This window comes from Lutra lutra, chromosome 11, assembly GCF_902655055.1.
Source record: "Lutra lutra chromosome 11, mLutLut1.2, whole genome shotgun sequence".
NCBI lineage: Eukaryota > Metazoa > Chordata > Mammalia > Carnivora > Mustelidae > Lutra > Lutra lutra.
The window spans coordinates 66,541,444-66,553,863 of record NC_062288.1 but is presented as its reverse complement, the minus strand read 5'-3'; the positions used below and the strand labels follow the sequence as shown (position 1 = coordinate 66,553,863).

At 35.0% G+C, this 12,420-nt stretch overlaps 1 protein-coding gene across 4 annotated transcripts in view; it reads right to left on the bottom strand.

Annotated features, from left to right (window-relative positions):
* Positions 1-12,420, bottom strand: part of SEPTIN7 (septin 7) — a 111,306-nt gene that overhangs the window by 84,147 nt on the left and 14,739 nt on the right. The window contains exon 2 of one of the 4 annotated variants that reach the window (XM_047695237.1): positions 8,005-8,009. The exons of the other annotated variants lie outside the window; for them this stretch is intronic. Within the exon in view, the coding sequence (XP_047551193.1) occupies positions 8,005-8,009 (5 nt within the window). The remainder of the gene's footprint in view (positions 1-8,004; positions 8,010-12,420) is intronic. 4 annotated transcript variants of the gene reach the window in all.

Here is a 12,420-nt window from a genome sequence, read left to right as displayed (position 1 = left end):
ACAGGGGAAAGAAAGAAGAAAAATGCATACTGGAAGTAAATAAACAGTGAGTAAGTGCCGGGAATGAGTATAAACAATTCCTTCAGAATGCTTGTCGGTGAAGAACAATAAGGTAGAACCTGGGGAGTAACAATGGGTCAAGAGAGAGTTGAAAACAAAAGAGAGAAAGAGAGAGAGTTGCACCCATTTAAATGCTAACAGAAAAGATCAAGTAGACAAATGGCTGAAAAAAAGGTAAATTAGGATACAGTGTTCTAAAGTGAGGGATGAGGTTTTTCTCTAAGGGCAAGAGACAAAATCATGTACTCATTTTAAGGAGAGGAGAGGGAACAGTAAGAGGTAAAACATTTGAATGAACAACCACAAGAATAGCAGGAAAGACTGGGAGTCCATAGGAGACAGCCAAGCAACTCTATATGCAGATTAAAGCTGAAGACCACACATCTGTGTGAATATATCCCAGAAGCCATAGGATCTTTTTGTCCAGTAGCAATCTGCAACATAAGTACAAGCCAATAGACTGTAAGAGTCATTTGAAACTGTTATTTTGCAGAAAGTGTGCAAAAAAGGTCAAGGGATCATGGGAGCAGACAAGTATAGTTGAAGTGATTCAATGAACAAAAATGAAGAGGGTCAAGGATGTAAGTAAGGTAGGAAACAAGGAAATGAGATATCTAAAAAAATGTGAACTTGTGGTTAAAATGGGCCATACAATTAAGATTTCAGAGGTGGAACAGAAGTTCCAGATGATAATCACATGGGACCATGAAAGATTTTTTATTTATTTGACAGAGAGACACAGTGAGAGAGGAAACACAAGCAGGGGAGTGGAAGAGGGAGAAGTAGGCTTCCCACGGAGCAGGGAGACTGATGCACGGCTTGATCCCAGGACCCTGGGATCATGACCTGAGTCAAAGGCAAACACTTAACTCACTGATCCACCCAGGCACCCCTACGTGGGACCATTAAAATGATGGCCCAAGCACAACCCAGAAATTGGGAGGCTAAATTATTGAGTCAGTTGTACATATGGGCACTAAAAATGCCCCAGAATGATGACAGAACTTGGGGAGGAAAGGAAAACTGAGTGTTTGGTGTCATCTTGAATGAATAAATAGAAATTGGCAAATTTAAAAAGGGTGAGAACATGCTGCGGTTAAACAGCATAAGCTTTAAAGAAGCAGGGCTTTTTTTAAAGAAAGAACTCTCTAGAGTCTAGATCAGCACTGCCCAATAAATATATAAAATAAATCACACATGTAATTTTAAGTATTACACTAAACACATTAAAAAAACAGAAAAAATAATTTAACTTTAATATGTCTTATTTAACCAATGTATACAGAATACTATTTCAACATGCAATCAATATAAAAATTACTGCAATTCATTTCACATATTCATTGCTCTGCATCCTTTTCTTTTATAGCAATATCTGAAATACAGCACACTTCATTTAGAACTAGTCACGTTTCAAGTGCTCAGGAGCCATGTGATTGGTGGCTCCCATACTAGATATAGATATAGAACATTTGAAGAATATAAAACTTTCCTTTATGCCAAAAGATCTCCTGGAACACAAAATGAAATGAATAGTAATACCCAGTAGTGGGTGAGGAAGCTGGCAAATAATCACTCTCCTACATGACTGGTGAAATATAAATTTTAACCATTTCCCTGAAGAGCAATCTGGTCTTGCAGACCAAAAAGTGAGTTTTCATGCTTCCAGACTCAACACATTCCACTTCTACACATTTATAATTTTGAGAATATATTTAAGATTTAGTTATAAGAACATCTAACAAAACACAGTAACAGTGAAAGACTGTAAAAACCAAGTTCCAAAAACAAGCGAAAGAAACAATGTGTCATGCTATTCCTGTTTGTAAAAATACCATGCATTATAAGCTTGAGAAGAATAAGCATGACAGATAACATTATATCAAGTGGAAAAACTGTTACTAGACAGTTGACACAGTATTATGTACCTTTAAACATTGTCTTGTGTGCACAATGCAAGACAATTCAAAGGATACAGACTAGAGTGACAATTAAGAAAATGACAAGGCAAAGATATCAGAAAATTCTATCCTTTAAAAGCAATAAGAAGGGGCATCTGGGTGGCTCAGTCTGTTAAGCGGCTGCCTTCGGCTCAGGTCATGATCCCAGGGTCTTGGGATTGAGCCCTGAATCAGGCTCCCTGCTCAGTGGGGAGTCTGCTTCTCCCTCTCCCACTCCCCTGCTTGTGTTCCCTCTCTCTCTCTCTCTCTCTCTCTCTCTCTCTCTGTGTCAAATAAATAAGTAAAATCTTTAAAAATAAATAAATAAAAGCAATAAGAAAACTCAAAGTCAACTTCTTCCGAACTCTAGAAATTAACAAAAGGTTTGTAGCGATCCACAGAGCGCTTACTCAAAATAAGGGGGCTGAATCTAGGTACCTTGCCTATTCTCATCTCCCCTCTCAGCTCCACAGTAGTCTTGAAAACCAACAGCACACAATTATGGCAAAAATCAGCATCTTGACAGCAAGTGGGAGAAGGCAGAACAGGCTCTTTTAAAGCCCCATTCCCAGAGAACTATCATTATTTGGCCTGTCTGGTGTTTGGTATGGAGTCTAGAAGACTCCATAAATAACAACAAAGATAACCAGAGATTTCAGTGACAACACAATGGCAAAGAAAGCAGAATTTACAGGAAGTCACCAAACAACAAAGAGCATTAAGAAACCCTGGGAGGAGATCTGACCAGAGTTGCCATGTTGTATTATTTAAAAGGTCCAGTTTTCAAGCATTATGAAACATGCAAAAACACAAAACATAACATCCCATATATGGCGGGGGGGAGGGGATCAATAGAGACTATCTCCTAAGAACACCCAGATATTAAGCAAAGGCATATTTATCTTAAATATGGTCAAAGAACTAAGGGAAACCATGTCTAAAAAACTGAAGGGACGTATGAGAATAACATTCACCAGAGACTATCAATAAGGACACATTAAGTATTAAAAAGAACTAAATAAAAATTCTCAAGTTGGAAAGTACAACTGAAATGAAACTTCAGTAGAGGCTCAACAATATATCTGAGCTAGCAGAAGAAGCAACAAATCTGAAGACAAATCAAAAATCACATTAACTAGTCTAAAGGAAAAATACAAAAAAGAATAAAGAAAAAAATTAACAAAACCAGAGACTATGGAAGGAAAATAATCAACCATACCAACCATACCTACACAATCCCTCAAGCTGAAGGAAAAATGGAGGGAAGGAAAGAGAAAGAAAGGAAAAGCAGGGAAGAAGGGGCAAAAACTATGTTTGAAGAAATAATGGGAAAAAATTACAAAATTTGAAGAAAAACATTTTTCTACACATCAAAAGTTCAGCAAACTCCACAAACAGGATAAAATCAAAGAGATCCACAACTAGAAATATCAAAATCAAACTGTCAAAAACCAGAGACAAAGAATCATGAGAGAGTCAAGTGACCATTACAGAGGACTCTCCATAAGTATGACTGAAATCCCATCAGAAACTAGAGACCAGAAAGTAGAGAGATGATATAGTCAAGATGTTAAAACATAAAAACTGTCAGCGAAGAGTTCAGTATCTACTAAAAGGTATCTTTTAAAAATAAAGGAGAACTTAACACATTCTCCAATAAACAAAAACTGAGAGAACTCAAAATCAGATCTGCCCTACGAAAAATACTATAAAGAATCCTTCAAACTGAAATGGGAGGATCTTACATAGTACCTCTAAGAAATGTGTATCACCGGTAAATGTAACAAGTAAGTATAAAAGATAGCATAATTTGTTTGCAACTCTTCTCTTTTTTACCTATTTAAGGAACAACTTCATGAAGCAATAATTATAAAATTGCCTTGATGGGTCTATAATGTACAAAGATGTAATTTGTATGACACTAATAGCACAAAGGAAGTAAGAGGACATGAAACTATATAAAAGCAGAATTACTGTACTCTACTGAAACTAAATAGGTAATAAGCCAGATTATAATGCTATAAAATCAGATATTAACTGTAATCCCAAAGGCAATGCCCCTGCTAGACACACACACACTCTCAAAAGAATATAGCAAAAAAAAGGGGGGGGGGTTAAGATGGTACATTAAAAACATCAATTTAACAAGAAAAAAATAATTCAGAAAGAGAAAAAAAGGAAAAAATAAACAGAACCAGAGATGCTGATAAGATATAAGATATTTAGAAAACAAATAGCAAAATTTCAGGTGAAAATCTTACCTTTCAGTACTCACAGAGGATTAAATATTCAATAAAGGCAAATATTGGCTGAATAGATTAAAGACCATGATTCAATTATATGGTACCCACAAGAAACACCTTTTAGAATCACAGAACAACTACCTTGAAGTAAAACGATTTCAAAAATGAAAAGAGAGCTGGAGTGGCTACAACACAAACATTAAGACAAAATTCTTACCACTGACAAGGATACTTAATACTGATTAAAATATCAATTTATCAAGAAGCATAACAATTATAAACATATATGCCTCTAAAAACAAAGCCCCAAAATACACAAAGCAAAGACTGACAGAATGAAAGGGAGAAATAAGACAATTCAACAATAATAGCCTGACCTCAATACCTCACTTTCAAAAATGGGTTAAACAACTACAAAGAAGATAAATAAGGAAACAGAAAACCTGAACATAGCAACTAGACTTAACATATGTAGAACATTGCATCTGAAATCAGCAAAATGACATTCTTCTCAAGTGCACATGAAATGTTCTCCAGGAGAGACCATACATTAGACATCTTAGTCACAATTTTAAAGGGCTAAGATCAGCTACTGTGGATATTAATCATCTACAAAAGAATGAAATTATAAATAACAAAAGGAAACTTGAGGGGCACTTGGGTGGCTCAGTGGGTTGAGCCTTTACCATCCACAGGCATCATCGCACTCTCTGCACAGCAGGGAGCCTGCTTTCCCCCCCTCCCTTCTGCCTACCTCTCTGCCTACTTGTGATCTCTCTTTCTCTGTCAAATAAATAAATAAAAATCTTAAAAAAAAAAGGGGGGAAACTTGAAAATTTGACATCTGTGGAAGTTAAACATTACACTCTGACCAATGGGAAAAGAAGAAATCACAAAGGAGGCTATAAAATTTGAGATTAATAATAATACTAAATTTAAAAAAGCACAACATATCAAAACTTACTGAATGCAGCTAATTCAGGGCTTAGAGGAAAAGTTATAGCTGTAAATACCTATGCTAAAGAGAGAAGATCTCAAATCAACTATCAAACCCTTATCTCAAGAAACTAAAAAAAGAGCAAACTAGATGCAAACCAAACAAAAATAAAGACTAGAGCAGAAGTAAAATATATTTCAAACAAAATACAGAAAATGAACCAAACCATAAGTTGGCTCATTGAAAAGAAGTAAATGTGACAAACCTTAGCAAAGACTAATCAAGAAAAAAAACCGAAAACTGTCAATAATGAAATTTAGAATGAAAGAGGGCAACTCACTACTAACTTTACAGACACAAAAAAGATTATAAAGAAACTTTTGAATAAGTGTATGCCAACAAAGTGGATAACCTCGAGATATGAAAAAATTCCTACAAAGACATAAACTACCCTAAACTGGCTCAAGAAGAAAAAACCTTAAGTCCTATAAGAAACAAAGAAATTACAGGGGTGCCTGGGTGGCGCAGTCAATTAGGCATCTGCCATCAGCTCAGGTCATGATCCCAGAGTCCCAAGATCAAGACCTGCATCAGGCTCCCTGCTCAGCAGGGAGTCTGCTTCTCCTTCTGCCCCTTACTCCTCTCTCTCTCTCTCAAATAAATTTTTTTAAAATAAAAATAAAAATAAATAAATTACATTAGTAACCAAAAACCTTCCCCCAAAGAAAGCCAAGTCCAAATGTTTCCACTAGTGAATTCTATCAAATGTTTAAAGACTGCCCAATCCTTTACAAAGTAATCCAAGAAACAGAAGAGGACAGAAGAGGTAAAACATTGCCCCGTTTTACCCTGATACCAAATCAGACAAACACATCAAAAAACAACAGACAAATGCCCTTTACATACATGTAAAAACCATCAACAAAATACTGGCAAAACAAAACCGGCAATAAAAAAAAAAGCATACACCATGACCAGTGGAATTCATCTACTGATTGGTTCTACATATGAAAATTAACCAATGTAATATACCGTATTAACTAACCAACAACAACAAAAACACATGATCAGGTGCCTTGGTGGCTCAGCTGATCAAGTGACTGCCTTCCGCTCATGTCATCAAACTGGAACACCAGGATGGAGTCCCACATCAGGCTCCCTGCTCAGCAGAGAGTCCGCTTCTCCCTCTGACCCTCCCTCCATCATGCTCTCTCTCTCTTAAATAAATAAAATCTTAAAAAAAGGAAAAAAACACATGATCATCTCCAATAGACACAGAAAAAGCACTTGACCAAAAATCCAACACTCTTTCAAGATAAACACACTTAACAAACAAGGCATAAAAAGGGAACTTCCTCAAGCTCATAAAGTGTATCTAAGAAAAACCCAGAGCTAACATCATACTGAGTGGTGAAAGACTAAATGCTTTCACTGTTCAGGAACAAGACAATGATGTCTAGTGCCACTTCTACTCAACACTGTTCTTAAGGTTCAAGCCAAGGTACTCAGCAAGAAAAAGATATAAAAGGCAACCAAACCGGAAAGAAGTAAAACTATCTCTATTCACAGATAACATGATCTTATAAATAAAATACCTTAGTGAATCCACTAAAACACACACCCACACACCACAAACTAATAGTTGTAGGAAACAAGATCAACAAAAACTATATTTCTATATGCGAGCAAAAAGCAACAGAAAATGAAACTTAAAAAAAAATCATTTGTAATACCATAAAAAAATACTTAAGAATAAATATAATAAAAGCAAATACTGTACACTGAATACTATGAAACACTGGTCAAAAAAACTAAAGATTAAGTAAATGAAAGCTATTCTGCATTCATAGATTAGAAGACAATTTTGCTCAGATGGCAAAACTCCCCAAATTGATACACAAAGCCATGTGTATCAAGGTCCCAGTTGGTTTCTTTGCAAAAACTAACAATAATCTCTAAATCATGTGGAAATTCAAGAGACAAATGCCCAAACAATCTTGAAACCATACAAAGCTAGAGGAGTCACACTTCCTAGTCTCAAAACACATTTACAAAGTTATAGTCCTCAAACAGTGTAGTACAACCATGAGGAGAGATGTACAAATCAATGGTGGAAATACACCCTTACATTTTATGGTCAACTATTCTACAAGGTTGCCAAGACAACTTAATAGAAAAGTTTTTTTCAATAAAAGATGCTAGAACTACTGGATATTTATATACAAAAGAAAGAAAATGGGTACCCACCTCACAGAATGTACAAAAGTAAATTCAAAATGGATTAAAGACCTAAATATTTATAAGATCTAGATCTATAAAACTCTTAGAAGGAAACAATGGTAAATCTTCATGATCTTGAGTTAGGAATGGCTTCTTGAATATGACACCAAAAATAACAGCAATAAAAAAGGTAAACTGGACTTCATCAAAATTTAAAAAGTGCTTCATAGAATACTGTCAAGAAAGTGAAGACAACCCAAGGAATGGCAGAAAATATTTGTAAATCATCTATCCAGGCTATTCTGGACTTACATCCAGAACATGTAAGGAATTCTTACAACTAAATAAAAAGGCAAATAACCTGATTAAAAAATGAGTAAAGCACTCAAACAGACATTCTTCCAAAGAAGATTTATAGAAGTTGCCAGTAAACACACAAGAAGATGCTTAACATCATTAGTCATTAGAGAAATATAAAATAAAACCACAATGACAGCACCTCATAGCTACTAAGATAATTTAAAAAGACAAACAATGTCCAGTGTAGACAGATGTGAAGAAACCGAAACCCTCATACATTGCTGGTGGGAATGTAATATACCACAGCTACTTTGGCAAAGAGTCTGATAGTTCTTCAGAAAATTAACATACAGTTATCCTTTGATCCAGCAATTCCACTCCTAGGTATACATCCAAGAAAACCAAAAGCATAAGTCCACACAAAAACTTGTACTTAAATGTGTACAACAGCATTTTTCACAATAGCCAAAAAGTAGAAAGAACCCAAATAGCCACCAACGGGTGAATGGATAAACAAAATGTAGTGTTATCAAAATAATGAAATACTGTTCAACAATAAAAAGGAACAAAGTACTAATATATACTATAACACGGATGCATCTTGAAAAGCGAAAGAAGCTAGTCATAAAATATCAACTACTGTATGATTCCATTTATATGAAATCCTCACAACAGGCAAATCTATAGAGATGAAAAACAGATTAGTGGTTGCCAAGACCTATGAAGCAGAGGGAGCAGAGCAACAGTAGACAGGGTTTCCTTCTGAGCTGATGAAAATATCCTAAAACTAAAAACTGGGATGGCTCTATGAATATAACAAAAACAACAGAACTGTACAATTTAAAGGGGCAAATTCTATGGCACATGTGAATTACATCTCAAAAAGCTGTTATAAAAGCAGGTATGTAGTATCTACAATGCATTACCTTTCACATATAGCTTGTATATTTCCTTTCTTAGACATACATCATTTGTGTAAAAAGACAGGAAGACACTAAACCAGAAACTATTGACATTGGTTACCCAGAAAGATGGGTGGAAAAGTGACAAGAAGAGGGATGGAGAATAGAGTAAGAGATCAAAGGTGGGATGGATACTTCTGAACATACTGTTTTATAGCGCTGACTATTGACACCATAGTAATGTTTCACATATCCCAATAAAAAATAACCCAAATCAGCCAAGATGTGAAAAGAGTTCAAAAGGGACTTGAAACAGTTAACAAATGAAACAAACTGTATTTCAAGTGAATAACATAACTCCACTGAACATGGTAAGGAAGAAAGACCACAACTAACTTTGGAAAACAGTATTTTGACTGGATAGTTTAAAAACAAAAAAAAAGTATACACAAATACTACTCTAGTAAGTATATCTGTAACAGCAATCCTAAAACTACAGTTATATATATACCAGAATTAGCAAATATGTAATAAATTGTGGATGAGAGCCAGGTTGTTCACTGTTGGAGAAGGGAATCACAAGTACAGGGAAAAAAGAGGCTAGACTGAACCTAGTGTTAGTGCAGGGTTTCTGGAACCTGAAGACAAAAGTATCAGATTCGCTTAGAACTATAAAAGAATTGGTTTATCAGTATGAATTCATGGTTTTTAGTATACATATACATACAAATATGGATGTATAAATATATATAAATATACAATTTCCTAGATCTATCTGCTCCAAACACCTAGAAGCAATGACACCCTAATAGTGATGAATACTTCCAGTCCTCAAATCTTGGTTTCTAAATACTATTCTCAAATAAAAGAAACTTGGTACTCTTTGGAAAAATGACTGATTCCAGGACTTAGGCAGGAAAGATACAAGATGAACCAGAAAGTAAGAAAGTGCTCCCAAAAACTGATAAGGCATGTTGAAAGGATGAATGGGAGCCAAATAGAAAGAGCCCCCAATGGTCACATCCAGGACAATGAGCAACACAACTGATAAAGTTAATTTTATATGCCCATACCAATATAAATAAATAACTGAATAAATGAACATGAGACACAATAGCTCTTTCTTACAAAAGAATTCTTTTTTTTAAAGATTTTATTTATTTATTTGACAGAAAGAGATCACAAGTAGGCAGAGAAGCAGACAGAGAGAAAGGGGGAAGCAGGCTCCTCACTGAGCAGAGAGCCCGATGCGGGATTCGATCCCAGGACCCCAGGACCATGACCCAAGCAGAAGGAAGAGGCTTTAACCCACTGAGCCATGGAGGAGCCCCTTACAAAAGAATTCTAATTTAAAAATGTAGATAACAGAAACCGAAAATCATATTAAAGCTAATAGCACAGTAGTAACTGTGACAGGCAAAAATTGACGATGGACAAAAAGTACAATGAGAAATACATTATTTGAATAGTTCAACAAAGGACTAGTCTCTAAAATATGCAACTCAGTAAGACAAACAGCCCAACTTAAAAATGGACAAGACTTCCAAAAACCTATGGATTGCAAATAAGCATATGACCCTCAAAATTATGAGTCAGTAGGAAAATGCAAATTATAATCACAATGAAGTATTTCCAATTTTACTAGAGTGACCAAAATTAATAAGAGTGACCATCCCAAGTGTTGCTGAGTATTTAAAGCAACTGTTCTTATGTACTACTGATAGGAACGTAAAATGTTACAACTAAGTTGGGAAACAGTTTGGCAATTTCTTTAAAAGTTAAGCACAGATCTACCAATGACTTAGCCTAAGTATTTACCCAAAAGAATTGTAGTCATGTGCCACCATCATTACAGCTTTTTTAAAAGTTACAAAGAAAAAAAGCCAAAAAGAAAATATATCCAAATTTCAACATAGGTTGTATTTTGCTAATGGGACTTAGAAGTAACTTGGTTTTATACTACCTTCTATTTTCCAAGTTGTTACTGAAGAACTTAAAGCATTTCCATTAAAACAAAAAACTAAAGGATCACATAGATAGAAAAGGAAGTAATATTGACCACAAGACAGTATGCATTTTTATTTTTTATAGGTAAGTCAAATGTTTTTTTTTATTTTCCATTTCTGACAAGTTTATTAGAATGCAAAGGAAGAAATTATAGGAAATAATTCTTGCAAGATTTCAATCATGATGTGAACTTGAGCAAGGCAGAGAAACAAAGTCTGGAATACTAATAAAATAAGGTGGATTAATAGCTGATTAGAAGTATGTCAACTCAGCATAATTATACACCACAAGGATCCATCCTTAATTAAGCCCAGATAACATTATTCTACCCCTGGATGAAAACATAATGCTAACAACTGTCAAACCTGCATATGATAAAAACTGAAAAAGATACCAAATACTTTATATGACACACTCAAAATCCAAATGAAGTTTAATATGGCAATATGTGTATACAAACCATGTCCTTTTTCACCACCCTGAACTGAAATCTGAAGACAAAGCCTCAGATTAGTTCAGAACTATAAAATGGGACTGCAAAAATAAGAAGTCAGTGGTGGAACACTTTTCACCTCTCAATCAACAAGCTCCTCTTAAAAAAAAAAAAAAAATGTGCTGAAGAAGCAAGATAAAACAGCAGCTCAGGAGGGAAAACGTAGAAAATCTTAGTTGACATGCTCCATAAGTCAGTAAGAAATTAAAAGTCACCCTAAAAGGTAGTTTAACTCATTAACAGTTTATACAGCAAGTACAAGACAAAGATAGATTTATTCTGATCTATAATTTTAAGATCAAAAGATATTCACTTCCTGGTGTCAGCAGGGATATGTACCAAATGGAGACAGTTCAGAGGGGAGTAACAACAATGGTCGGAGGAATATAACCCCCTGTCATAAAGAAAATGTAAAGACTAAAAGTCTCTACAAAAGACTCAGAGAAAATTGTGTTCAGACTATTAAGTAGTAATATTAAAAAGAGAAGTTAGACTTATTTTTTTAGTCTCAAGGAGTAAATGAGAACATCTGAATACAAATATAAAAGACAGACTTCAGATATATATACAAACAGGAAAAAAACAATTAATGGTCTCAGCTATTCAAAGATGAAATGTGCTTCCTCAGAAGGCAGTGAGTTTCTAACACAGGCTAAATAAGCTCCATCCATTAGAAATACAACACAAGCCACATATGCAATTTTAAGATTTTTTTTTTTTTATTTGAGAGACAGAGATACACAAGTAGGCAGAGAGGCAGGCAGAGAGAGAGGGGAAAGCAGGCTCCCCGCTGAGGAGAGAGCCCGATGCGGGGCTCTATCCCAGGACCCTGGGATCATGACCTGAGCCAAAGGCAGAGGCTTTAACCCACTGAGCCACCCAGGCGCCCCCACATATGCAATTTTAAATTTTCCAGTAGCCACATTTAAAAAAAGAAAAGGAAACAAGTAAAATTAATTGTAATAATATATTTTCTTTAACTCAGTATACTCAAAACACATTTCAACATACAATCAATACAAAAATAAGACACTTTATATTCTTTTTTTCAAAGTAAGTCTTTTCAAAATCCTCTGTGTATTTTACCCTTATATCAAATCTCAATTCAGACTAGACACATTTTAAGTGCTCAGCAGCCATGTATATTCATGGTTACAAAATTGGACAGGGCAGCGTTAAAAGACAGCCACTTGACAGGTATGCTGCAGAGCAAATTAGAGCACTTTCTGCATAATTAGATTAAGCAACTTGATACATCTTCCAATCCTAAAATCTTGTAAAAATATCAAAAGAATAACAGAAGTATCAAGAACATAAT